The sequence below is a fragment of the Balaenoptera borealis genome (genome assembly GCF_965194805.1).
Source record: "Balaenoptera borealis genome assembly, chromosome: 16".
Classification (NCBI taxonomy): domain Eukaryota; kingdom Metazoa; phylum Chordata; class Mammalia; order Artiodactyla; family Balaenopteridae; genus Balaenoptera; species Balaenoptera borealis.
Window position 1 is genome coordinate 51,280,763 of NC_138872.1, and position 27,708 is coordinate 51,308,470.

Below are 27,708 nucleotides of genomic sequence, written 5' to 3' on the forward strand. Positions count from 1 at the left end.
AGTGGCTGTCTAATTGGGCACTACAGCTCTGATAAACAGTGATTTCTGTTACCCACTCGTGTCGCTTTATGAAGGTAGCTCACTGCTAGCCTGATACACCTTTCCACATGAGAGAATCAAACGCGTTCCATGTAGCCGAGTAGTTTTTTCTGCATGTATGAAAACATTCTGCTTTCTGATAGCTGACTGATGGGATCAGCTGTTTTCAGATACTCCTTATGTTGATGTAATTACATGGACCCACAGCGCACAAAGACGCAACCAGGTGTAAGAGGGGAGAGTGACTCCACCCCCGCAACTCCCCGCCCCATACCCCAGGCAGCCCCTGCTCTTGTGTTTCTTCAGGGATAGTCTTTGCAAGCATATGTGGAATAACGGACTTTTACTTTTTCATTTCTTTTATTTCTCATGATTGTCTTTCATCCCCTTTGGAGGCAGAGCCCTGTGAAGGGGGTGAGGGAAACGTGGCCCTGAGCCCCAGTGTGCACATGGCTGCCCAGGGCCCCCACCAGATTGATGAGGAAGTGGATCTTGATGGAAAAGCTCATGATTATCTCATTAAGAAAGCATTTAACAATAATCTGTATTTGTTTAGCTTTTCCTGTTTTAAGTACTTTTATTTTTATGATATTCTTTTCACCCTTGTTGTTCAGAGTTTGCAGATTTCTCACCATTGGGTGGTCCTGCCTTTCCGTGAAAAGAGAATGCTGGTTATCACAGGGATATGCTGGGAGTTCCCCTTCCCTCTGAGAGGAAGGAACTGAGATGGGTGGGAGGATTGGGTCAGGTCGTAAAATTGTTATCTGTGACCTTTACCTCTGGTTTATTGCCTGCGTTCTCCTGGGAGCACAGAGTTCTCAGTCCCAGGCCCGGTGTTTGGTGCCCCTGTGCTGTACTTTACATGCTCTCCCCTCTTGGCGGGGTTTTCAAGGACTTGTCTTGAGATTAGGAACTGATGCTTTAAGAGCATTTGTGGGTTGTCGGTCACTCTCAGAACACCAGATTTTGTTGGTGGAAAGTGATCAGGAAAAAGGTCAGGAGACCTTTTTTTTTGGCCGCACTGTGCGGCATGTGGGATCTTAGTTCCCTGAACAGGGATCGAACCCTTGCCCCCTGCAGTGGAAGCGTGGAGTCCAAACCACTGGACCACCAGGGAAGTCCCAGGACTTTTAAAAGGTGCTGAGGTACCACGTGGTCCATATTTAAGTATTAATTGTACCTCAAAGAAGGTAGTGTCTTATATACATTTAAATGTTTTCTTGAGTTTGAATTTCAATTTATTTGAAAAAATAATTTCACCTCAAACCTCAATTGAGAAGGAAAGATGCCGTGTGGTTTTAGTTTACAGCGGGAAAGGAGCTGTGTGCTTCGGCGGGACCTTGTCCTTGTGCTCTGGTGGTACCACATAAATGCTCTCCTTTTACTCACTGTTTAAACTTTTTCTCGAGAGTCAGAGGTCAGGGCAGGACAATGTCACTCGCTGGTGGAGCTGGGGGGCGGGGCCCGGGGGGAAACAGATAGCCATATGGTTCTTTCTCTCGAAGGAGCTGACGGTGGCGGATCATCAGCTGGAAATGGGTCCGGGGTTGCCCCCGCCGCCCCTGCAGGGGGCTCTCGCTCCTCCTCCCGGAACTTAGGGTCTTCAGGCGGTGAGAAGGAAGAAGGCAAGAAGGTGCGGCGGCAGTGGGAGTCGTGGAGCACGGAGGACAAGAACACCTTCTTCGAGGGGCTGTACGAGGTGAGTGGGTCCTGCAGCCCAAGGAGGCGGCTGAAGCTCCTGGCCTCTTAGCCCTTGCCTGTGGGTCCCCAGGCACAGGCCTTGACCTCTGACCTTGGCCCTTTACCTCCTCGCTGTGACTTTCAAAGCTGTTACTAGTGAGGTGGCTGTTAGGAAGTGTTTTCGTTTGCTTCTTTTCTTTTCTAAGATTCTCTGAAATATGTTCTGGCCTGAAGAGTGGTGCCCTTCCCTCTGGGCCTTCCCCTCACAGCTGAGTGGGCCGATTCAGGAGGGATGTCCCCGAGAGGGAGGGGCCAGGGGACACTTGCCACATCAGAGCAGCCAGCACAACCCAGAGAGATGCCACAGCTGACTGGGGACAGAGTGGCAAGTCCTAAACATAGAGAAGCTCCTCCCCCATCCCACGGCCCAATGAAACGGCCGTGCTCCCTGCCAGCCATTTTTACTTCCAGGTTTTATTTCTTCACATCTTTGTAGTTATAGAGAACATACTTTTTTATTAACGTTAAATGCATTTTTCAGGTGTTTTGTAGTTCTTTTGCTCAGTATTTTTTTAATGCTTATAGATATTCTGCTTCAGATGAAGGCAACTATGACCCACATGCTCACTGCCTGTTTTTGTAAATCAAGTTTTATTGGAACACAGCTCAGCCTCTTCACTTGTACATTGTCTTTGACTACAGTGTGGTTCCTGCAGTACCTGTGGCCCTGCAACACCTAAATATTTACCCTCTGGCCAGTCCTTGTTCTACTTAACCATTTTCGTATTGTTGATTGTTGTGGTTCCTTCTGGATTCTGTTGTAAATAATGCTACCGTGGACATCTTTGTGCACATTCCATATTTTAGACTTCTTCTTTGGGATGTAGTATCAAGAGTAGGTTACTTGGTCAGTGAGCCTTATTCTTTTACTAGTGAACTAATTGGAGTGATAGAAAAGTCTAGCCAAGCCTGTGAAACAAGGCTCAGAGGAAGGAGGCTTTGGAACTGAAACCATGGAGTGTTCATAGATCAGGAGACACCTGACTGTGGACAGAGAACAGGACGCAGAGCTGAGTTCAGGGCTTTCCCGTGGCTGGCCTGCCCCCTTCCGGGGTCGATGGTTCAGTTCTGCCCTTCCTGGCTGGAGGAGGCCACGTGTTGGTGCTGCCTGACTCTGTTGTCCGAGGAGAGAATGGAATGTCCACATGAGGCTTGTTCCAGTAGACGCAAAGTCATTCAAACACATTCAAGTGTGTTCCTTTTCTTCCCTCGACAGTTCTAGGGTAAAGTACAGAGGCTGTTCTTTTATAGATTATATGCCCAAATGGTGCCTTCTTTAAGCTGTTTGTTAGGCATAGAAGACTTGTGATTCCTGGAGTGTTCTCAGAATCAGCAACCATTGCTGACTCTCACCTGAAATAGTTACTGCTTTGGTGTGGCCCCTCTGTCTTGGGGAGAAAGTGGGCTCTGCAGGCAGTCTGGCTACTCGGTTGCAGGAGCGTGGGGGAGACGTGGTTGTTGATGAAAAGCAGGGGAAGAAATCCGTGTTAATGACCTGCCCTTACCTTTCTTCAGGGGAATTAGTTCATTCCCCTCTCATCGGGCTAGGCTTCTTGTTTTAACTTTTCTACCAGGTAGGTGTTTTGAGGTCTCCTGAAATCCTTGATTAATAATAATAATAATTTATAATTGTCTATTCAGGTCACTTAATGCTTTCCACTGTTGGTACTATTGGTGTATCCCAAATTGTGTGTGTGTGTGTGTGTGTGTGTGTGTGTGTGTGTGTGTGAGAGAGAGAGCGCATGCACAAGTGTGGGCTTTATGTCTGTTGCCGCGTGTGTCTGACCAAAACTCAGTGAGACTCTGGTGTGGCCTTGATGACCGGCTGGTCGGCTAGGGCGTATATAACCACGAGCATCTTCACCCGTGGGGTGTGGTGCTCAGCACAGGCCTCTGCAGTGTTGATGAAGGTCGTCCCTGCCTTTCTGATGCACTCTCATCTGACTGAGCTATGCCTCAAGTGACGAGACCCAGCTCAGAGCAACGCAGAGGGGCAAGACCAAGCATTGAGCAGCTCTCAGAACTGAACTGTGAGGGAGCCGGAGGGGCTGGATCAAGCCTGACTGTGTGCAGGGACTCCCAAGGTGTCACTGGGCCTCTGTCTGTTACCCCATGTGTTGGGGGTGACATTTCTGTGCTTATTCTCTCCTGCTTCAGATGCTCCCCAGGGGCGAGAGTGCCTCCCCAACCCCTCCTCCATGCTAGTAAGGACAGTTCTGGGCACAACTCAGCTTGGCTGGTCCCATCCCAGACTCCTCCCTGTGGCCAGGAGTAAAGGTTGTGGCCCCCATGACAGGGAGCTGGCGGGAAGGCCAGTGGGATGAACGCCTGGACCAGCGTGGTTGTCCTTGACATCCCTACACTCCATTTCACAAAGCCTGTTGCCGACTTTTCCTTTTCCCTTCTTACGTCTGTCTGTCCGTCCGTATTGCTGTCCAGTCTTGATTCCTATCTTACTCGCAGCCGCGTGGCCAGCATCTTCTGCTTGCTTTTCACTGGGTCGATAATTGCCGGAGGCCTCATCTCTGCTGTGCTTCCCCTTCCGTGTTCTGTCTGCAGTTCCCAGTGTCCTACAAATCCAGCTGCTGGGCATCTCCTGTTTCCTGCCATCTCTGTGACAGCTGTATGAATGCGAGTTCTCGTTTCAGTCTTTGAAATGTGTGCTTCACCTCCATATAGTTTTCTCTTTCAACTTTGCCTTTTTCACTGTTGCTGTTGTTCCCACCACCCTTTATTTACCTAGTTCATGGCTAAGTATAGAAATGCAAAGAAGTCCCCCCTAAGGGGCTGGCAGTCTTACTGGAAAAACGTAACAGGCACAGAAGAAGTGGGACTCTCAGAAGGTATATGCTGACGGATGCCACAAGAGTTCAGAAGGCAGCGTACTTTGAGAACGCAGGATGAGGAGTCGCAAAGCCCAGATTCTAGTCCCCATCTGGGCCGTCAGGTCACCTCTGGGTTCGTAACCCAGCTATGAAAAGAAGTCCTGAGATTTAGAGGCCGTGTGTGTTTGTTCGCGTCACGGTTCTGGTCAAGAGCTGAGGGGAGTTTTGTGAGGGAGGTGGTGCCTGAGCTGGACACTGGAGGAAGGCACTTTAGGTGCAGCTCTGCCTTGCTCTGGTTCACCTGCCATTGCTTCTTTTAAAACAGTGAGTGAGCTTTCATTCTTTGAGGATTTTTACTTTTTGTTTTGGCTGTACCGTACGACATGTGGGATCTGACCAGGGATCGAACCCACGCCCCATGCAGTGGAAGTGTGTATTCTTAACCTCTGGACTGCCAGGGAAGTCCCATAGCATTTTTACTTTTTGACCTTAAAATTTGAGACGATTTCAGAGTTGGAAAAAGCTGCAAAAAGAGTACAGAGAATGCTCACATGCCGTTTACCCCGCTTTCCTGACACCCACGTAACTGCAGGGTGACCAGCAAAATGAGGAGAGTTAGTGTAATGTCATCGGTATTTGCACTGATGTCCTATTCTGGTTCAGGACCCCACGTTGCATTTGGTTGCCATGGCTCCTGGGTCCTCCCACCTGGAACAGGTCCCTCAGTCTTCCCTTTTATTCCTGGTCTCTCATAACCTTGACATTTTTGAAGATTCCAAATCTGTTCATTCATAGAGTGCCCCTCATTGGGCTTACCTGATGTTTCTGCACGGATAAGTTCATGTTTTGTGTTTTCTGTCAAGAGTACCGTGGGATTGCTGTGCATCCTTGGTGCATCCTGTCCAGAGTGCGCAATGCGATCTGTCTCAGGCCTGGCTGTGTGAACCTTGATCACTGCATTCAGGTGGCATCTCCCAGGTTCTCCACTGCCAAGTCTTTTTTTCTTTTTTTTTTTTTTACTTTGAGACTGTGTAAATACCCTGTTTCTCATCATTCTTTCTCCACTAATTTAAGCAACCATTGCCTCTTCTTACCTGGAAAAACTATTACTGTGGTGTTTACCCAGTGATGACCTTCTGATTCTGTTATTCTTTCGACATTTATTAAGTGGAAATCCCATGCAAGGAAAAGCTCTCCCTTCTCCTCCATTTATGTATTTATTCAATTATTTTTTTGTACCTGTATGGACTCAGGGATACTTACTCTCTTCCATGGGTTATAATCCGTTCATATCATTGTGATTTTGTTGCCCAGATTGTTCTAGATTTGCCCACTGGGAGCCTCTTCAGGTTGGCTGCTGTGTCCTTCTAACATGTTCCCCTTACGCTTTGAGCACTTTCTCACTTTCTGGCACCACAAGATATTCTAGACTCACCTGGTATTTTCCCTGCCCCAGACCTGGCATTGGCCATTTTTCCAAGGAGCCGTGTTTCCTTTTGGAAAGTGGGATTTAGAAACCAAGATCTGGGTACCAGAGGTGCTCATTGCTGCTGGGGTGCCATTACCTCCAGGTCCTTCCCAGTGCTTCTTGCTGGCTTGGTTTTGATGAGAGTATCAGTAGTTGATGAGTAGTATCAGTAGTTGGTTCTCATTGCATCAGTACCTGAACAGCACTGATGGGGACTGTGTTCTCTGGAACATAAATTCCATTCTGAAAATCTAAGATGTACTCAGCTTTTACATGGAGGTGTTGAAGGAAGGCCCACAGATGTATTCAGAGCATATTCTGCATGATTCTCTTAATAAACATTCATATTTGTTATCCCTGTTTGAACATAGAATACCTTTTGTATGATCAAATCAGTGAAGCTGTTTCTGAATAGTTGATTTGTTGTTTTATTTTAAGATGCCAGATATACAGCACCCTGAGCCCCTCCATCCTTGTGTTGTGTCTTCTGGTTATTGTCTTCATGGGGTTGTCTCATTTCATGGGCTCTAAAGAACTCTGGAGATTAAGTCCTTTGTCTAAGTGTTGAGCTTCATGTTTCTACTGCTCCGGGGTCCTTGCCTCATTGGTATCCACATGCTATGATAGTTCTGTTGCTGCTTTATCCATTATTCTGATTGAAACCTGAGGTTCTGGGGAAGCCAGGTTGAAGTTCATGCACAAGTAGGAGCCGTGAAGGACACTTGCTTAACCACAGCGGTCCCTTTTCTCCCTTTTCAGGAAGTGTCTGCATTGTACAGAAGGCTGCCTTGTTGTAACCTCGTGTTTTTTTTTTTTTTTTTAACATCTTTATTGGAGTATAATTGCTCTACAATGGTGTGTTAGTTCCTGCTTTATAACAGTGAATCAGCCATACATATACATATATCCCCATATCTCCTCCCTCTTGCGTCTCCCTCCCACCCTCCCTATAACCTCGTGCTTTTAATGTGGACTTTCTTTTCCAGCATGGGAAAGACTTTGAAGCGATTCAGAACAACATTGCTCTGAAATACAAGAAGAAAGGCAAGCCCGCCAGCATGGTGAAGAACAAGGAGCAGGTCCGGCACTTCTACTATCGCACGTGGCACAAGATCACCAAGTACATCGACTTCGACAACGGTGAGTGCCTAGGCCGGCTTCCTGGGGCCAGAGGCGGGGTGGCTTCTGGTCCAGGAGCGTGGCTTCCGCAAACCTGCAGGCCACACCTTCTGGCATTATTCTCACCCAGCCACACGGCCTGGGATGTACTCACCTATGGTGCTTTGTCTGACAGGAGGCCTCGTAACTGGTGGTCAGGCTTAGTTACAAGGAAGCCTGTGGTGTCTGAGTCCCTGGCTTGCTCCTCCGCCCCGGGAGGGAGGGCACCATGGTCCAGAATCACACCTCCCCGTTGCCCGCCCTTCTCCCAAGGGGGCCCCAGTGGGGTGAGGGTCGGGCAGGGCCTGGCGTGCGTCAGCGCGGGTGGAGGGCTGGCGTTCCAGGGCTTTTCCCAGGCTCTTTTTCCAGGCTCTGTGTCTGAGTCCAGTTTGTGTGGCGCCATCTTTAATTCATGAGTCTAGGTCATCGCCAGGTGCGGTTCTGACTTCCTGCTCAGAGCACCTCTGTCGTAAGGGGAGGCATTGCTGCCTCCTGTGTCCACACGCCGGAAGAATCCTGTGTCTGTGTCGTTCCTGCTGCTTCTCTCGTCGATCGGTATCTCCACATGTGTGCTTCCACCGACTGCACTGATTTCTGACACACCCTCCAAATAACATCAGTTCTGTTCCAGAATAATTGTGGTTGCTGTGGTCACGTCACTCCCCTTTGAACCTTTGCCTGTGCCCTGCAGGTGTTCTCTTGGCCAGTCAGTGTGTCCTAGCCTCCCCCAGCTGACCCATCTGGCTCTCCTCGCTGGCTTTCCCTTAGGTCGGGATTCCAGGGCCAGGGATTCCTCGTCCGGCCTTAGAAAGGCCCAGAGACAGTGATTCAAGCTGTCTTTTTCTGTAGAAGGTCAGATGGTGAATATTGATATTTTTGGCTTTGGGGTTTTATGGTCTTTATTGAAACCACTTCACCCTGCTTTCTAGCTCATTGTGGATAATACATAGAGGAATGCATGTTGCTGCAGTTGCCTGTTTACAAAGACAGCCCTTGGGCCGGATCTGGCCTGCGATTTGCTGTCCTCTGCCCTGGAGAAGTCCTTCCTCCCTGCCATCGGCCAGCGCTGGGGCTCTCAGGGACTGGTAGGTCCCAGGGTCTGGTGATGGTTGTTACGGTCACTGCATTTCCCATCTGGTTCTGTCTTTTTTTTTTTTTTTGGCCACGCCACGTGGCTTGCAGGATCTTAGTTCCCTGACCAGGGACTGAACCCGGGCCCCAGCAGTGAAAGCGCAGAGTCCTAACCACTGGACCGCCAGGGAATCCCCATCTGGTTCTGTCCTACGACAGTGTCCCCTGAATGTATTTCCCTTTGAATCTTTGGGGGCATCTCTTACTCACCTGCCAGTGTTTCTGGTTCTACTCCGAGCTTCTCAGATCTGTCCTCACCGCCCGGCCTGCCTTGGTCCTGCCCTAGACCAGTGCTGCTCTCCCACTGTCCGGTCCTGCCCTTCCTAACCCAGCCTTTGAGCTGTGAGATCCACACAAGATGCTCATCTGCCCAACCGCTCCCTTGCCTGAGCCCCCTCCCTCTGCCCCACCAGAGGCCCGCACCATGACTTGCCACGGCCCCCCGGGGAATGGAGTCACCTCCCTCCTTATCTGCACTTTCCTTCACACCTTGACTCCTGCCACACTCCTGCCACTCCCACCTGGTTGTCCTCCCTAACCTGTTCACCAGGACTCAGCTCCTGTGTCAGTTGTCCCAGAAATCCTCCCCTGAATCCTCTCTTGTCCCCACTGCTGCCTGTGGTTGGGCACGTGGCGTGCTCTTCCCTGGAGGTGCCTGTAATGCGCTTGCTTGGGCGGAGGAGAAAGCCCCAGCTCGGCGATGGAGGCCCTGGCCCCTGTCCACCCCAACGATGCGGGGAGTGGAGGTCCGAGTCCGGGCAGCATCCTCTTCCCATTGTACCCCTCTCGCTCTGTCTCCTGACTTTTGTCTGCCTTACAAGTACTGTTTTCACACCACCTTTTCACGTTGATGTAGAATTTCTTCATGTGTTTGTTTTTTAAATGACATCTGTTTTAGTTTTTTCAGTATTGATAAGTTTTCTTAACCTAATGCTTGGTGATCAGTTCTTTTTTTAATTAATTTTTTATTTATTCGGCTGCGTCAGGTCTTAGTAGCAGCATGCGGGATCTTTCGTTGCGGTGCATGGGCTTCTCTCTGTTTGTGGCACGTGGTCTCAGTAGTTGTGGCACGGCATGTGAGATCTTAGTTCCCTGACCAGGACTTGAACCTGCGTCCCCTGCATAGGAAGGTGGATTCTTAACCACTGGACCACCAGGCAAGTCCCTCCATGTGTTTTTTATTAAATGTGTTTCTTTGAGTGGAGATACTACAAATGAATACATTTTACTTCTCCTTTTGGATTTGCAAGTCACTTAACAGTGTTTTTAAATAACGCAGGGTGGATATCTTTATTCATATAGCACTTTTCTTCAGATAAATTCACACAACTGAGGTAAAATTATACTAACGTTACTGCTAATTGTCTCATTGTGAGCACCCCGTCACAGCACTGTCTGACAACCCTCCGGGAAGATGCGTGTCTGGCCCTCTGTCCTGGGGGTCTGTCTGCCTCTCCCCGCATTTCCCATCTGGTTCTGTCCATGACAAAGGCAGGAAGGAGCAACTGACAGACAAGTGCATGTTACTCTGGGCAAGGCCTGTTTCACGAGGCCCCACGTGCAGTGCCTGCTTTCTGCTGAGTTTATGACCCCACCGAGGTTCTCTCTGGCCAGTTAAATCCTTTTGCTTCTCACGAATCTTTTTAAGGTATCTTTCCTGCTTAAAAGCCTTCCACTTCAGGGGACACCCGTCCAGCCTGACATCTTGATGAGGAAGATACAACACAAACAGAATGGTGGCTCCAACCTCTTCTAGTGCCATATCTGTGTAGTGAGGTTGCTGCTCCTTCTAGGGACCCTGGGAAGTGGGCGCTCAGTTTCCACGCTTTGCAGCAGTCCCTCGGTCTGACCCACAAGTCTTTTGCTACTGGTGTGTGTGTGTTTGCGCGTGCGTGTGCGTGTGCTCTCAGTGTCCATGTGGCCATGAACGTAAGCCTCTCGATGGCTGTGGTGCATTGTGGCAAGTCGGCAGCATTTTGTTCTTTGTCAGGCCGTCTCCACGGAGTCTCTTTGTCTGCTGGCTGTGTCCATCCTTAGCTCAGACTGTTGCTCACATCCCTAGTTGATTTGAAAATATCGACTCTGGTCCTGTCGAGTCCAGTGCGCTGTTGTTATTATCTGTCGTCATCACGAACACCCTCCCTCCCTCCAGGCTGGCACGCAGAAACGAGTTTTAGCTGTTTGGCTCTGTCTCTGTCTTCTGCATTTTTCTTTTTTGTTGTTACATAGTCTGTTCTTTCTGAAAGTCATTCCGCGAGAGCAGGTCTTTCATCTGCTTTGGCTGGTCTCAAAACACTCTCTTCCAACGTGAAGGCCTCAGCAACACGAGAAGGGGAAGGGGGTAGGAAGCTACCTGGAGATCAGGCGGTGGGGGGTGATTCCGGGAGCCGTGCTCTAGCACGTTCTGTGCTTTCACCACCACCAGGCTATGGGCAGAGTGGACCACCCAGGCTCCCGGTGTGGACGTGTTGCATCGTCTGCCCCGAGGTCCAGAGGCGTGTTGCAGGGCGGCCACACTGGGCTCTGTGGGACATCTAGAGTGGATGTGTCTTTCCTGGGCATTTTTGTCACCTCCGCCTGCTGGACAGCCTCCTAAACTCCCCTCCCCCACTGGAGGTATCATTCCCCTTCAGCCCTTTTTCCAACTTGGATGAAGGGTGGACGCATCAGCCGCCCTCAGTTCCACAGTCAGCTCTGCAGGGTCAGCCCTGCCGGGGCCATTCTCCCTTCTCTGCAGTGTCTTCTTTTTTTTAACTTTTTAAAAAAAATTTATTTATTTTTGGCTGCGTTGGGTCTTCGTTGCTGCGCTTGGGCTTTCTCTAGTTGCAGTGAGCGGGGGCTACTCTTCATTGCAGTACACGGGCTTCTCATTGCAGTGGCTTCTCTTGTTGCGGAGCATGGGCTCTAGGCACGTGGGCTTCAGTAGTTGCAGCACACAGGCTCAGTAGTTGTGGCTTACGGCCTCTAGAGTGCAGGCTCAGTAGTTGTGGCACATGGGCTTAGTTGCTCTGTGGCATGTGGGATCTTCCCAGACCAGGGCTCGAACCCTTGTCCCCTGCATTGGCAGGAGGATTCTTAACCACTGCGCCACCAAGGAAGCCCCTCTGCAGTGTCTTCTGCCTGACCCACATGCCCTTGGTGTCCCGGTGTGGCCCCATGGGAAGTGCCTTCTTTCTGTTGAGCCGAGGGCTGCACCGATGTCTCTCACTGGTCCTGATCACCTTTCAGAGCTGGTGGCAGCCGGTTGACCGCGTGAGGCCAGAGGCCTGCCCGCCTCTTGGTGCTGCACTGGTGGTCACACTGGGTTCCACGCTGTGCAGCTGTTTCGCAGCCCCTCCCCCAGCCCCGGCAACCACGGAGCCACAGATCTCTGTCTCTCCTGGACGCTTCATATCAGTGGAGTCATACAATGTGGGGCCTTTAGTGTCCGGTTTCTTTCACTGAGCATGATGTTTTCCAGGTGCATCCAGATTGTAGGGTGTGTTAGGCTTTTTTAGGGTCCGTTCATTCCATTCTATGGCTGAGTATTGTTCCGTTGTCTGAAAGCCCACGTTTGTTTATCGACTGCATAGTGGATCGTAAGGTTCCTGAGTAGCGGTCCCTGTGAGAGTCCGCTGAGACTATCGGTCTTTCTCTCAGGAGAACCTTCGGGAATTGTTGGCGTGTGATGTTAGCAGAGCCCAGGCTCCTCAGAGGCTATCCGAGGTTCAGAATCCTTGTTTTAGGTCATTCATTCAGAACTTTACTTTCTATTTACTAATATACTTTTCTTTTCCTTTCCTATTGTTGTAATCACACACAGCCAAATCTTTGAAAGGGGGTCTCTGGGGAGAGAACAGCTGTGAGAGGGACACATGGCAGTGGTCATTGCCCTGTGAGATGATCGGAAAGGGGCCAACTGGGCAGTAACCAGGCTTACAAGGTGCTGTCAGGCTTGGCTTCACACAATACAGAGACTCAAGGTAACAGTGGCTTGAGCACGTGAGGATTTCTTTCCTGGAGTCAGAGACGCCTGCAGGTAGGTGTCCAGGGCGGGCATCGGGGCCGAATCAGTCTATTACAGAGCCTCTGGAGCCTCCCTCAGCATTTCTGCTCATACCTGGTAGTGTGGTCTCCTCCAGCCACGAGCAGGCTGTACATGGGCTGGCTTAACCCTGCGTGTTGCCTCCCAAATCACACTGTGGTCTGCTGCTGACAAGCAAGGGGGCGTCCGGAGCACTCAAGCCGCATTTCCTCTTCCTTCTGGCCCCAGGCCTGGGGCGAGTTGTCTGTCGTCCCAGGAGGCATAAGAGGTGGGCCTCCTTGGTTCCCGTGCTGCCAGCCCCTCGTTGGGCTTGGGTGGGTTCTCTGCACAGAGAGGTGGTCCTGACCCTCCTCTACTTCGCTGAAGCTGGCCATGCTGGACGTCCCGTTTTCCCCTCTGGGGACGTTGCTCTGCCTGTTACGACTAGTTTTCTAAACCACCCCCTTTTTCTCTTCTAACTTTTTATTTTGAAAATTGCAAAAACAGCATCATGTTGCCGTGTACTCTGCCCAGTGTCCCCTGATGTTAACACCCTGTGGTCCATGGTGCAGTGGTCAAAGCCAAGAAGTGTCCCCCAGCACCCTGGTGTGCGCACAAGCTGGGCAAGCCCCGCACATCTGTGTTTTCTCCTTCTAAAGCCGCAACCTTTCCTCATTTTCAGTGTTCTCTCGCGGGCTGAAGAAGTCGTCCCAGGAGCTGTATGGCCTGATCTGCTATGGGGAGCTGCGCAAGAAGATTGGGGGCTGTGAGTACCCTTTGCTCAGGGGCGGCCTCCTCCCGGCAGGGCCTGCCTGCTGTCCTCTTACAGTTGGAGTTTTAGTCCTGGGGGCTCTTCTGTTTTCTCTCCGACTTTTCATTTTGAAAACATTTTAACGCACAGAACGTTTTAACATACAGAAAAATCAAAGGAGAATGTAACAACCCCCACATACCGTCTTTTAGATTCATGGGTCCTGAACCTTGGCCATGTTTGTGTTACTGTCTCTCCCGTTCCTGTCCCTCCTCCACACACTTGCATTTTTTCTTGTTCAGCTGTGTGACTGTAAGTTGCAGACATCTGAGCCCACTCTAAACCCCTCAGCCATTGGCCCCAGTGAGCAAGGACATTCTCCTGCATGCCCAGCAAGCACATTTAACATTTATCAAGTGGGTACCACAGCCTCACCTGGTATCCTGCCCAAACTCAGATCTCCCAGTGCGTCCCACCACGCCGGGCAGGGCATGCCTATTGGGAACAGTGCCCGCTCACAGCTGCCGTGTCTCTTGAGTCTTGACCTAGAACAGCCCCCACTTTCTGGCCTTTCCCGACCCTGGTACACTGAAGGGTCTGGGCCCCTCCCTTTGCCTTGCTCTGAGCATCTCCTCGTAACTAGATTCCTTTTAGATGCACAGGTGCTCTGGCCTCCCCATGTGACCACAGACAAGAGGCCTCAGCCTCGCCTCTCCAGCCCCCAGTTGTCCGCCTGTCACGTGGGTTGGAAGGGCACACACCTGCAGGGCCACTCTGAAGATTAAATGAGACACTATGAGATGATTGTAAGCTGTCACCTAACACGTCATAGCCGGGCAGGAGGACGGGCAGGGTGGGCATTCCCTGGGTGACCCGCCCTTCCTGAAACAGGCAAGAAGTCCAGGAGCCTCCAAAGGAAGGGACAGGCAGCCTGGCTCCCCGCCCCATGCTCCTGCAGGCTGACAACTTACTTAAACAAACCCCCAGCTCCTGCTTTGAGTGCTGTTGAGGGGGCTCTGGGGCCCCACCCCCTGGAATCCCTGCTTCCTTGTCTGTCCTCCTCTCTGTCCTTGCCCTAAAATACTCCTGGTCCTGGCAGCATGTTGGGGCCCCGTCCTCCATCTCCCACATCCCAGCATCCCAGCCCGAGCGCTCCCCACAGGAGGCAGGCCTCATCCTCTTGTCAGCTTCCTGTTACCCTTGGGGTGTCACCTGGGTCCCCTGACCCAAGGGGCCTCTGCACTTGGACTTCAGCCCATCTTCCTGCCTGGCGTCCCCTCCAGCTCATCTGCTCCTAGTCCTGCTGGTGACACCTGGTTGGTCCCTCCTGGTCCAGCAGCACTCGAGTGCACGTGTGCACACATATGCACACACACACACACACGCACGCACATCCCCGTGAGGCCCCACCTGGGCTTGGGGCTCCCAAAGCTGCTTCACAGCACTCCACCTTGGTGGGGCCCTCCCTCTGAGCCCCCACTGCACCCACCCACTGATCCACCTGCTGGGACACTGTTGTGTCCTTTGGTGAAGGTTTGTGGGGGAAGGAGCTCGCTGGGATGGGCAGTTGTCCGCCTACCCTGCACACAGTGGTAGCCCTTTCTGGGCTACTGGGAACACATGTCTGAGCTCCGGTGGTCAGAGCATGCTCTTTGTTAACATACTTTTTGTAACTGAGGTCTCCAGACATGCGATTCTTAAGACATAGACTGAGTCTGCTGTGTTCCTGGTCCTTTGACACACCTCAGCTTGTGTCACAGCAGCTGCGTGAGCTGGGCGGCGTTCCCCCTTGAAAAGGGCCTGAGGACCCTCAGTTTCAGTGGAAACGGATGACTATTCAAGCCTCCTGGGCTGTTGAGTGACAAGTCACACTTTGCCCCAGGCCTGGTGCCATGCGGGTATCAGGACAGGCTGGGGAAGACCTCGGCTGTCTGCAGTCCTCACCAGTTGGTTGAAATGGCTTCTCTTCAAAGGGAGGTTCCTTGCATGGTGCCCCTATCTGGTGACTTGAACCCCGAAGTTGTGGTGGTCCCACCCTCCGGGCCTTCTGTCTATCACTCCGTCCATCCAGGCTGCCGGATGCAGGACCCATGGGCCCTTCCCTCCCCTTTGGTCTCAGCTCACAGGTCCACGAACGTCCCCGACAGGCTGGCTCTCGTGTCACATGCTCACGCATAGCCCCAGCGGTCACTTACACTGACTGTGCTTGTGTGGTCCATGCTGTTGGAGGCCAGGGCTGCGTCTGGCTTGTTTAGGGATGGGGTCTGCGTTTGCCTTCCCTGGTGCCAAGCACTGTTTCCTGAAGATCCGTTTCCATCTGGCACATGTCCCTTCAGCCTGCCGGGCTTCCTTCAGGCTTTCTCACCATGCCTCTGTGCCGGCTATGAATTCTTACCGTTGTCATTTATCTGAAAAGTCTTTATTTCATCTTTGTTCTTAAAAAGTATTTTTGCCGGATGTGGGATTTTGATGACAGTTTTTTCTTCATGGCTGAGAGGTCACTGGCCATTTATGTCCGTGTTCCTCTGTAGAGGATGCGTTGTTTTTCTCCGGCGGCTTTTAAGGTTTTGTCCTTGTCTTTGGTTTTCAGCCTGGCTGTGTGTTTGTGGCCTGTTGTGTTTTATTCCCCACATATTCAGCAGGGTTCAAAGAATCTCACAGTGGCCTGCACATACGCACCACCTCCATCCTCCCTTTACCTGGTTACTACACTTCCTGTCTCACGTGTCCTGAGGGCAGCAATGAGTGGGGGGTGGGGCAGAGGAAAGGGGCGTCCGCTCTAGTAAACATGCAGGGTGTCAGTCTGTCGTTCAGAGCTGACGGAGGCGGGCCCGCAGGTAACCCAGGAGCCCCGCAGGACAAGAGTGCGTGGGGCAAGGTGGGCCCGGAGAAAGGGGAGTCTCTGAACGAGGCGGTTGGGGGCTAGTGGCAGTCCAGCGCGGCAGGGGGGCTGGGTTGGGAGTTTGGAGGCGTGATGAGCTGTGCAGAGGTGGGAGTGGTCCCCTCCCCGAGGATGTCCAGGTGGGCAGAGACAGTGCTCTCAGCACAGGTGATGTGTGTGGGCCCTGGGGGAGGGCCTGCAGCTAACATGGGGTCTTACTGTGGAAGACCTTGACTACCCCGTTGAGCGGTTTGGAGTCTGCGTTGGAGATTATTCTGTGGGGTCTTGCTGGGCTTCGCTCCTGACTACTTGACGCTCACGTGTGTTTGTTTTTCCATCAAAGGCATGGACGACAAGAACGCCACAAAGCTGAACGAGCTCATTCAGGCTGGGTGAGTAGAGCTGTGTGTGAGGCAGGCCGGCTCCTTGTGGGAGTTTGCACTTTTCTCTCAAATATAGACCTCGAAATATGTGCAGTTTTCTCCCCTTTTCTCAGTGAGGACCATTAAATCCTGAAGTCCTCAGAGTTAGCCCTGACACCCTCACAGTTAAGCATCTGCCCGTGAGGAGGTGGCCAGCCCGGGGGACTGATTGACCTGCCCCCAGCTTCTCCCCATCCTGGGGGCCCCGTTCTTGTTCTTCTGCGGGTCTCCACTCAGCCCTCACCTTCTCACTGTCTCGCTCTTTTCCTCAACCTTGTGCATTTCATGGTGTGGGGGTCTCCTTTGCTTCTAGAAGGCCTGCCCTCCTGGCCTTCCTGGTGCATGTTTCTGGTCCTTCCGCACTTCCTCTGCCCGCCGTTCCTCTTTGTGCCTCTCGAGGTCAAGCTGAGTCTGACTCTGTTCTGCTCTCACACTCCTGGCCTTCCGATCATACAAAACCACCGGGGATCCCCACGCAGCTCTGACCTGACTGCTGTGACCGTTTCTGCCCCAGAGAGGCCATACCGGGACTTGCTGCATGGAAAAGCCACCGTGCCCTGTCCTTGCGTTGTCCAGTGGCTCTTTGGCTTGCCCGCTGCCCCCTGCGCTCTGACAGCCTTGCTAGTAGGTCCCTGGGCTCCGGCCAGGTGTCTGACCTTGAGCTGCTCTCCAGCTCCCGGAACCGCCCTCCTGGGGCTGTCTCGGCACTGCCCCCAGGCTCTCCTGTCCCTGCACCCTCTCCTTTGGCTACTTTAACTCTTCCCAGGGCTTCTGTTACCTTTTCTGAGTGAAGGATCCCAGATCTGACTTGTCCCCCATTTCTCTGCCTCGACGTACAAGTCCCATTACGGCCTGGATGTTTCCTGTGTTCCAGCTGGAAGCCTCCAGCATCTCTTCCTGGGAAGGATGCCCCCGACCTTGCACTCTGAGGGTCTCTCAGTCAGCGCCTCTCACTCCTCTCTGCAAGTAGTTGGAAGCATGGCAGGCGGGCCTGTCCGTCTCTTGCAGCCCTTTGCCTCTCTCATGGCTGCTCTGGCCCAGTCCCTCAGCACTGAGGCTGTGCTGGACTCCAAGGCACAGCCTGACCATCCCCCGTTACACTGTCTGGATTTCTCACCTGGTGTGGGGTCCTCATTGGCGGCCACCCTGTCCTTCCCACTCACCCCATCAGAGCCTCTGCGTTCCCACGTGGACCTCTCCACTCCTCATCTTAGACGGACCCGCCCGCCATCCCTAGGCCCCTGCTGCTCGATGGCCAGCTGTCCTGTAGGTCGAACCATCCCTGGGAATAGTTTCCCTGGCCTCTGCTACATCAGCAGGACGTTGTCTTGCACCCTGGTTGTTTTCCTCCCTCGGTCTGGTGTCAGACGGCCAGCGAGCCCACTTCCCTCAGGTTGAGTCCCTGCCAGGTTGACTGTGTGCATTTCTGCTTTGACTCCAGCCCAGCATCTGACCTTACAGAGGCTCATGTTGGATCCTCCAGGCTCTGTGTCTATGAACTACCATCAGTTTGGAGCCAGGCCTGAGAGTGACTAGGTTGTACGTATCACTGCCGTGCGAAAGAGCAGTGATTCTCTCCAGCAGCCGGGGAGTGAAGGTGGTCTGGCCAGCTGGTACCACTGGGCACATGGAGCCTCCCAGAGGTGTGGGGGGTGGTCAGAGGCAAGTAGGGAGAGAGGCCACCAGCCTTAGCCCTGGGGGTTGTTTATTGCACCTCCCTATTCACCTGCTGCAGCTTTAGCATCTGGCCTTCCTTCCCACCCTCACACCTGCCCTGTGCCCATCAGGTGGAAGCTATGTTTGCTCCAGGATCTGAGATGTTCGAGCAGTGTTGTGCGTACACGCCTTTCCCAGAATGTCATCTCAGTGAGATTGTGCCGTGTGTGGCCTTCCGAGGTTGGCATCTTCCACTCAGCAGTACACCCTGGGATCTGTCCATGTGGCTGCGTGGGTCTGTGGTCCACGCCTCTGTGGAGTAGTGTCCCCAGTATGGCTGTTCTGTGGTCTGTTGATCCAACCCCCAGTGAGGGACACGGGCTGTTTGCAGAGAGTAAATGACTCGGCATTGGCCTCCAGCTTTTTGTCTCATCTTGCCTGCGCAAATCCCCAGGGGAAGAGGTGGTGAGCACATGCAGACTTTATAAGGAGCTGCCAGCCTGCTTTCCAGGTGGGGTTCCGGGTGCTCCCCATGCTCCCCACACTTGGTGTGTTCAGTCTGTTCTTTTGAGCCACCCCAGTGGTGAAGGTGTGTCTCATTGTGGTTTTGACTTCGTTTCCCTGAGGACTAGTGATGTTGAACACCTTTGTTATGCTCACTGGCCATCTGTGTATCTTCTTTGGTGAGGTGCCTCTTCAAATCTTGTGCCCATTGCGTTTAGAGTGTCCTTTATATATTCCGGACACAAGCCTTTTGTCAGGTAGGCGATTTGCCAATCTTTCCTCCCAGTCTGTGGCCCGCCTTCTCACTCTCTTTAGCAGTGTCCTTCACAGGGTAGACGTTTTCAGCTGTGATGGAGTCCAGTCTGTCATCTTTTTCATTTGTGGATTGTGCTTTTAGTGTCACATCTAAGAAGTCGTTGCTTAACTCGAGGTCACAAAGTTTTTTCCTGTGTTTTCTTCTAAAAGTTTTGTGGTCTGATGTATAAATCCACGATCCACCCTGAATTAACTTTTGTATACGATGTGATGTTTATGCCAAGGTTCAGTTTGTGGCCTGTGGGTGTCCGGTTGTTTCGGCCCCCTCTGCTGGAGGGTCCATCCTTCCTCCATTTGCTGCTTTTTCACCTTCATCTAAGGTCTGTTGACTGTGCTATGTGGGTCTATTTCCAGACTTGAAATTCTGTTCCGTTGATTTACTGTGTGTTCTTTCGCCAACACGTCATCAGTTTTTAAGAACAAAGCAAAAGGCCTGTAAAAGTGAAGACGGAGATGGGGGAAATTAGTAAGGTGCCTGTGGAAAAGTACTCCTTGACTTAAGACCAAAAAGCATTGAGTATTTAACTAACTTCCTGTTCCTGCCTGTCATGCAGACCTTTTCCAGTTAACTGTCAATCTCCCTTTGTTATAAAATGGTAAAATTGGATTAAGGAGTAAATGAATTGAGAAAAGCTCTAAAGTTGAATCTTATTACATTGGTCACAGACCCAGCAGTATAGAACTTAGCACATGCTTATTAGATTTATCAAGTAACTTTTCAGAGAAGAAAATGAACCTCATATCAGAGAGGAAAGCCTGACTCCCATGCACATAGAGGAATTACTCTGTTGCCTGTTTTGTGACACTAGTGGAGGATTCAAATAGGACCCTCCGCATTGTTCCATCTGACAGAGGGCAGGACCTGATTCTCCTGCAGGTGCACCTCCGCAGCCTGGGCTGGGGCCAGGCTTCACCTGTGCCAGCACCAGCCTCAGGCTGCTCATAGAACTTCCATTTGTGAGAAAGGGAAGGGACTCATAACCTCAGAATGGTTCTCTAGTCATAAAGCAGGAGCTGTTCAATTTCACTAAAAAAAAAAAAAAAAAGGAAGTCACAAAACAGCAGTTTAACGGAAAATGTGGTTATCACAAACACAAGTGCCACGTGACACGGCTCCCCCTGCTCTTTAAATCTTGCCTGCTATTGTTGTGTTTTGTTTGGGATGGATGGCAGAAACGTCCACTTGTTCCCAGCACCCTTCATTGGAGGCGATTAAGAACTGACTTGATGTTCTTGGTTCCCGCTCCTGCACCCCCACTCCAGCCTCATCAGCACATCCCTGGGAGTGCTCTGCTGCCTGTATTTCCCCTGGGTTGAGGTGGTTAAGACTCAAGCACTCGGTCTCATTGGAGGCCTTGGTCCCTGCAGACTCCCATCCTCTCTGAATCTCCCCTCCTAACACAATGGCAGGGGAGCTGGCTTCCTGGAGTTTTCTTGTCCAGATAACTGGAGAAATATAAATAAAATGAAAAAGCAGGGGAACTCCTCCCAATTTAAAAGAACAAGAGAATAGAGAAGGGGCATCTGACAGCGACGGAGGTTCTGATAAGACTGAGGACCAGAGAGGGAATGTGATTTCCCCAAAGTCATGTACTGATTGGTAGAGCTGGACAAGAACCTACGTCTGTAACTGAAGAGACCAGGGATCTTTCTGTTATACTCTTGGGAAACAGATGCTAAGATCTTTGCAAATTATCTTGTGGGAAAAATGCCTAAAGTCAGAAGAAGCTGGAAAGCTCCCCTAGATGACTTGGAGTTGATGGAGCCAACATTGGATGAATTAGATCAAAAGATGAGAGAAGCTGAAACAGAACCTCATGAGGGAAAGAGGAAAGTGGAATCTCTGTGGCCCATCTTCAGGATCCACTACCAGAAAACCCACTATATTTTTGATCTCTTCTACAAGCAGAAAGCCATAAACAGAACTATATGAGTATTGTATTAAAGAAGGCTATGCAGATAAAACCTAATCGCAGAACGGAAAAAGCAGGTGTATGAGAAATCATGCTGCCTGAGGTGCATTCAGACATGGAACACCGATTTGGGGACAAACTGCGTTTGCCAGGACCCCAAAATAAGCTGTCAGTGGACCGGATCATCAAGTGCATGCTCTGTGGCTACCGGGGCTGCTCTGGCAGAGGCCCTTGGGCCCCCTGATCCCACTCCGCCCTGGACTTTGGACTGCGCAGGTTTCTGCATGTCAAGCCACCCCTTTCCTGGGAACAGCTGTTCCTGTAGAGTGGTGCCCACGTATGAAGGTTTCATGTTCATCAACTGTGATTTGTAGAAATAAGACTTTTAAACCTTTAAAAAAATAAATAAAGTAAAAGAACAAGAGAAATCCTCTGAGAGAACAAATGATGAAACAGACCTTTCCAGTCTACCAAACCCCGAGCTCAAAAAGGAGGTAATAAAAATGCTGACGGAATTAAGAAAGACTGTCGTTAGAAATGTAGATCACTGATATAAGGATCTAGAAAGTATAAAGAGCAACCAGTCAAAATCGGACAACTCAATTACCAAGATGAAAACTGAGCTAAAGACAGTAAATAGCAAACTAAATAATGTAGAAGAACGAATAAGTGATCTGGAAGATAGAATAACAGAAATCACCCAATCAGAACAGCAGACAGACAAATGAAAAAAAATGAAAGCAACATATGAGATCTATGGATTAATATAAAGTGTGCCAATCTACGCATAAAAGGAATTCCAGAAGGAGAAGAAAGAGAAAAGGGGATCAAAAATGTATTTGAAGAAATTATAGCTGAAAACTTCCCAAACCTAAAGAAGGAAATGTATCAAGGGACAGGAAGCACAGAGGGTCCAAAACAATATGAACCCAAACAGACCTACCCTAAGACATATCATAGTTAAAATGACAAAAGTTAAAGAGAGGATTGTAAAGACAGCAAGACAAAAACAGTCAGTTACAAGGGAACCCACATAAGGCTATCAGCTGATTTCTCTACAGAAACTTTTGCAGGCCAGAAGGGAGTGGCAAGATAAATTCAAAGTCCTGAAAGGGAAAAACCTGCAACGTGGGATACTCTACCCAGCAAGATTATCATTTAGAACTGAAGGAGAGAGAAAGAATTTCTCAGACAAGCAAAAACTAAAGGAATACAGCAATACTAAACTTATCCTAGAAAGAATATTGAAAGGTCTTCTCTAAATAAAAGAGAAGCAAGAATCTATAGGAAAGGGAAGCATCACAGTAGGAAAGGGAAGTACATAAAAGGATTGAAGTTCACTTTAAATAAGCTAGTACATAGATTTTTTTTTAAAGCTGCTCTGTTCCCTAACTCCACAGCAAGTTTATCCTATTACATATATATATATTTAAATTTTTTTTATTTATTTATGTATTTATCTCTGCCTGTGTTGGATCTTTGTTGCTGCATGCAGGCTTTCTTTAGTTGCGGTGAGCGGGGGCCACTCTTCGTTGTGGTGCGTGGGCTTCTCATTGCGGTGCCTTCTCTTGTTGCGGAGCACGGGCTCTGGCTGCACGGGCTTCAATAGTTGCGGCACACGGGCTCTAGAGTGCAGGCTCAGTAGTTGTGGCGCACAGGCTTAGTTGCTCTGTGGCATGTGAGATCTTCCTGGATCAGGCTCGATCCCGTTTCCCCTGCATTGTCAGGTGGATTCTTAACCACTGTGCCACCAGGGAAGTCCCACCAGCACATAGATTTAAAAAACAATAAAAAAAATTCTATGAAAGCGATTATAACTACAATGAACAGCAAAAGGATAAAGTAAAATGAAGATGTAAAATAATACCTCACAATCACAAAATATGGGGGAGGAAAGTAAGAAAATGTGGATCTTTTAGAATGTGTTTGAGCTTCTATGACTACCAGTTTAAAGCAAGTAGATACAGTTATGGGTTAACATACTTGAAAACCAGGGTAACCACAAATCGAAAACATGCAGTATATTCACAAAAACCAAACAGAAAGGAACTCAAGAATGATACAAAAGAAAACCATCAAGCCACAAAAGGAAAAACGAAAATAAGAAAAGAACAAAGAAATACAAAGTCAACTGGAAAACAGTGTTTAAAATGGCAATAAATACATACTTGTCAGTAATTACTTTAAATGTCAATGGACTAAATGTTCTCATCAAAAGACACAGAGTGGCAGATTGGATAATAAAACAAGAGCCTACAACAGACTGCCCACTTTAGAGAGAAAGACACGTTATAGATTGAAAGTGAGGGAATGGAAAAAGGTATTTCATGCAAATGGAAATGACAGGAAAGCAGGGATAGCGATACTCATATCAGACAAAGTAGACTTTAAAACAAAGGCCATAGGGAATTCCCTGGCTGTCCATTGGCTAGGACTCGGTGCTTTCACTGCTGTGGCCCAGGTTCAATCCCTGGTTGAGGAACTAAGATCCCACAAGCCACATGGCGCAGCCAAAAAAAAAAAAAAAAGACCATAAAGAGAGAGAAAGAAGGACACTATATAGCGATAAAAGGATCAGTACGAGAAGGGGATCTCACAGTCATTAACATATATATGCACCTAATATAGGAGCACCTGTATACATAAAACAAATACTAACAGACACAAAGGGAGAAATTGATGGGAATACAATAATAGTAGGAGACTTTAACACCCCACTGACATCAATGGACAGATCTTCCAGACAGAAAATCAGTAAGGCAACAGAGATCCTAAATGACACAATAGAACAGTTAGACTTGATTGATATCTACAGGGCATTACATTAAAAAAAAAAAAACCAGAATATACATTCTTTTTAAGTGTACATAGAACATTCTCTAGGATAGACCACATAGTAGGACACAAAACAAGCCTCAACAAATTTAAGAGAATAGAAATTATTTCAAGCATCTTTTCTGACCACAACAGCATGAAATTAGAAATCAACCACAGAAAGAGAAATGAGAAAAAAAAGATTACACGGAGACTAAAGAACATGCTACTAAATAACCAGTGGGTCAATGATGAAATCAAAGAGGAAAAACAAAAAAACAATTTAAAAAACCCTCAAGACAATGAAAACACAACCATACAAAATCTATAGCAAAAGCAGTCCTGAAAAGTTCATAGTGATACAGGCTCTCCTCAAAAAACAAGAAAAATCCCAAGTAAACCTAATGTACCACCTAAAAGAATTAGAAAAAGAAGAACAAACAAAACCTAAAGTCAGCAGAAGAAAGGAATAATAAAGATCAGAGAGGAGGTAAATAGAGATTTAAAAATAGAAAAAAAAAAAATCAATAAAACCAAGAGCAGTTTTTTTTTAAAGGACAGACAAGATTGACAAACCTCTGGCAGGCTCACCAAGAAGAAAAGAGAGGGGAGCCAAATAAACAAAATAAGAAATGAAAGAGGAGAAATAACAACTGATACCTCAGAAGTATAAAAAATCATTAAAAAATGTTATGAAAAGTACATTCCAACAAAATAGACAACCTAGAAGAAATGGACAAGTTTCTAGGTATACATAGCCCACCAAAACTGAATCAAGAAGAAACAGATAATTTGAACAGACCAATCACTGGAAGTGAAATAGAATCTGTAATAAAAAAGCTCCCTGAAAACAAAAGTGCAGGACCAGATGGCTTCACTGGGGGATTCTACCAAACATACAAAAAACTTAGACCTATTCTTCTCAAATGCTTCTAAAAGATTGAAGAGGAGGGAACACTTCCAAAGTCAATCTATGAAGCCACCATCACCCTGATACCAAAACCAGACAAAGACACTACCAAAAAAGAAAATTACAGGCCAGTATCTTTGATAAATTTAGATGCAGAAACTCTCAGCAAAATACGAGCAAACTGAATCCAACAACACATAAAAATGATCATACATCACCATCAAGTTGGATTCATCCCAGGGTCACAGGATGGTTCAACATATGCGAATCAATCTGCAATTCCCCACATCAACAAAAGAAAAGAAAAAAACCACATGATCATCTCACTAGATGCAGAAAAAGCATTTGACTCTCACCAAAGTGGGTATAGAGGGAACATATCTCAACATAATAAAAACCATTTATGACAAACCCACAGCCAGCATAATACCAAACGGCGAAAAGCTGAATGCCTTTCTGCTAAATTCTGGAACAAGACAAGGATGCCCACTCTCACCACTTTTACTTAACATAGTATTGTAAGTCCTAGCCACAGCAGTCGGACAAGAAAAAGAAATAAAAGGTATCCAGATTAGAAGAGGTAAAATTGTGATTATATGCAGATGACATGATTCTCTGTGTAGAAAACCCTAAAGGCTCAGCACAAAAACTATTAGAACTGACAAATGAAAAAAAAAAACAACTATTATAACTGATAAATGAATTCAGGAAGGTAGCAGGATACAAGATTAATATACAGAAATCTGTTGCATTTCTTTACCCTAACAATGAAATATCAGAAAGAGAAAGTAAAAAAAAAAAATCCTGTTTAAAATCGCACCCCTCCCACCAAAAAAAAAAAAAACTTAGGAATAAACCTGACCAAGGAGGTGAAAAACTTATATGTTGAAAACTATAAAACACTGATAAAGCAAATAAAAAATGATTCAAGAAAATGGAAAGTTATCCCATGCTCTTGGATTGGAAGAATTAATATAGTTAAAATGGCCATACTGTGCAAACCAATCTATAGATTTATTGTGATCCCTATCAAATTACCCACGACATTTTTCACAGAGCTAGAACAAATAATCCTAAAATTTACATGGAAGCACAAAAGACCCAGAATTGCCAAAGCAATCCTGAGGAAAAAAAACAAAGCTGGAGTCATAACTCTTCCAGACTTCAGACAATACTACAGAGCTACAGTAATCAAAACAGTGTAGTATTGGCACAAAAACAGACATATAGATCAATGGAATAGAATGGAGAACCTATAAGTAAACCCACACACCTATGGTCAATTAATCTTCGACAAAGGAGGCAAGAATATGCAATAGAGAAAAGACAGTCTCTATAGCAAGTGGTGTTGGGAAAGCTGGACAGCCACATGTAAATCAATGAAGTTAGAACACTCCTTCCCACCATACACAAAAACAAATTCAAAATGGCTTAAAAACTTAAATATAAGACACGACACCATAAAACTCCTAGAAGAGAACATAGACAAAACATTCTCTGACATATGTGGAATCTAAAAAATAGTACGAATGAACTTATTTACAATACAGAAACAGACAGACGTAGAAAACAAACTTATGGTTACCAGAGGCAGGGGGGTGGGGTGGAGGGATAAATTAAGAGTTTGGGATTAACAGATCCACGTTACCATATATAAAGTAGAGAAGGGTTTACTGTATAGTGGAGGGAACTATATTCAATATTTTATAGTATTGAAATATACTGTAAGAATCAAAAAAGGATATATATGTGTATAACAGAATCACTTTGCTGTACATCTGAAACTAACACAATATTGTAATTCGATTTTTAAAAAACAGGTAAAAAACAAAGCAGAGTCATAAAAACAGTATAGACGGACCTTGAACCTTTCGTAAAACATAAACTTAGGTTTGTTAACCAACCATTTGGTGGCTGGCCAACACCTTTTCTTGGTGGCTTGCTCCTCGGAGTTCTGTGGTGTTTTTATTTGGAAGCTCTAGCCAAGATGCATCATTTGTGATTTCCTGTTTTCAAGTGGAACAAGAATGTAGGCTCTCAAAGCAGTGGGACTGCAGGGTCCTTCCCTGTCATTTTTCATAGTTGTCTTGCTCACAATTTGTCTGCCATCTTTTAAAAAAACAATCTACCTTTATTGAGTATTCCCAAAGCACTCCAAGTGTGTTTCTTAGAGGGAGCTATTTTTTATGGTTTTTATATTCCTTTCATTAGTTAATAGTAGTATTTCTTTAATTTATGTAATCCTAACATTATATAAGTTACTGTCACAGCAGTATTCAGGTAGAGTGTCACCCATAGCTGTGACAGATTTAGGGCAGGCCCTCCTGATTCTGGGCCTGCCTGCAGATCAGTGGGGGGAGCACAAGCATGTTGCACTCATGCCTGCTGGCCTCCAGTGTCCCGTCCTCTCCGGGCCCCCCTAGTGTGGTTTGCAGAGGGACTGACTAGGGAATGTCACTGACCTGCAGAGGTGGTCACCTAGGGGCGGGTTGAGAGGTCATGTAGAGGTGGGTGAGCCCTTCTGCTCTGGGGACCTGGAGGAGGGGAAGGGGCATTCCTTCTGACGTCCGACTGGGGCTCCAGTGAGAGGGCTCTCGGGGTTGCCAGGCAGGAGGGCAGGGTACGTCCTGAACAGCAGGTGCCCTCTTTGCAGCGTGATGCGTGCTCGGGAGGGTCCAGAGTCAGCTCTGTCGTTTGTCATGCGCATCTGCCTACGATCCCAGGAGCTTCTTGGGGACGTGTGGGGTCCCCTCGTGGGGCCAAGCATGAGCCCTGGAGGCCAGGGTGGTTGCTTAGCTGGGGCCCTTAGTTACTGCGCGGGGTGGGAGTGACTGTTCATTTAGAGGCCTCAGCGCTTCTTTAACACTCCTCTCCCAGGGCCACCACAGTCCGGTACAAAGGGAGGAACCTGCGGATCAAAGCGCCCATGTGCCGTGCCCTGAAGAAGCTCTGTGACCCGGACGGTATGTCAGACGCGGGCTGGGCTGGGCTGCGCACCTGGGGCTCACTCCCGTCGGGGAGGCTCGCTGTCTGGCTCCATTTAGTGATGGCCAGGCTGAGCTGGAACACGGCGGCTGAGCCTGCGTGATCCAGTCCTGCCAGCAGGCAGCTCCTGGACCCGAAACCCCGTGTCATAGCGGTGTGTCCTCTCGTGAGTCAAGTCCAGCTCAGAAGTCCC

General features: G+C 48.6%; 1 protein-coding gene and 1 pseudogene across 6 annotated transcripts in view; both read left to right on the forward strand.

Annotated features, from left to right (window-relative positions):
* Positions 1-27,708, forward strand: part of CRAMP1 (cramped chromatin regulator homolog 1) — a 59,271-nt gene that overhangs the window by 11,283 nt on the left and 20,280 nt on the right. For all 5 annotated transcript variants that reach the window (XM_082362891.1, XM_082362892.1, XM_082362890.1 and 2 more), the window contains exons 3-7: positions 1,545-1,738; positions 7,059-7,212; positions 13,047-13,130; positions 16,340-16,388; positions 27,408-27,493. In XM_082362891.1, coding sequence (XP_082219017.1) covers positions 1,545-1,738; positions 7,059-7,212; positions 13,047-13,130; positions 16,340-16,388; positions 27,408-27,493 — 567 coding nt within the window. The remainder of the gene's footprint in view (positions 1-1,544; positions 1,739-7,058; positions 7,213-13,046; positions 13,131-16,339; positions 16,389-27,407; positions 27,494-27,708) is intronic.
* On the forward strand, positions 16,398-23,523 carry LOC309614499 (protein BUD31 homolog pseudogene; annotated as a pseudogene). The gene has a single exon. The product of its transcript is annotated as a protein BUD31 homolog pseudogene (transcript).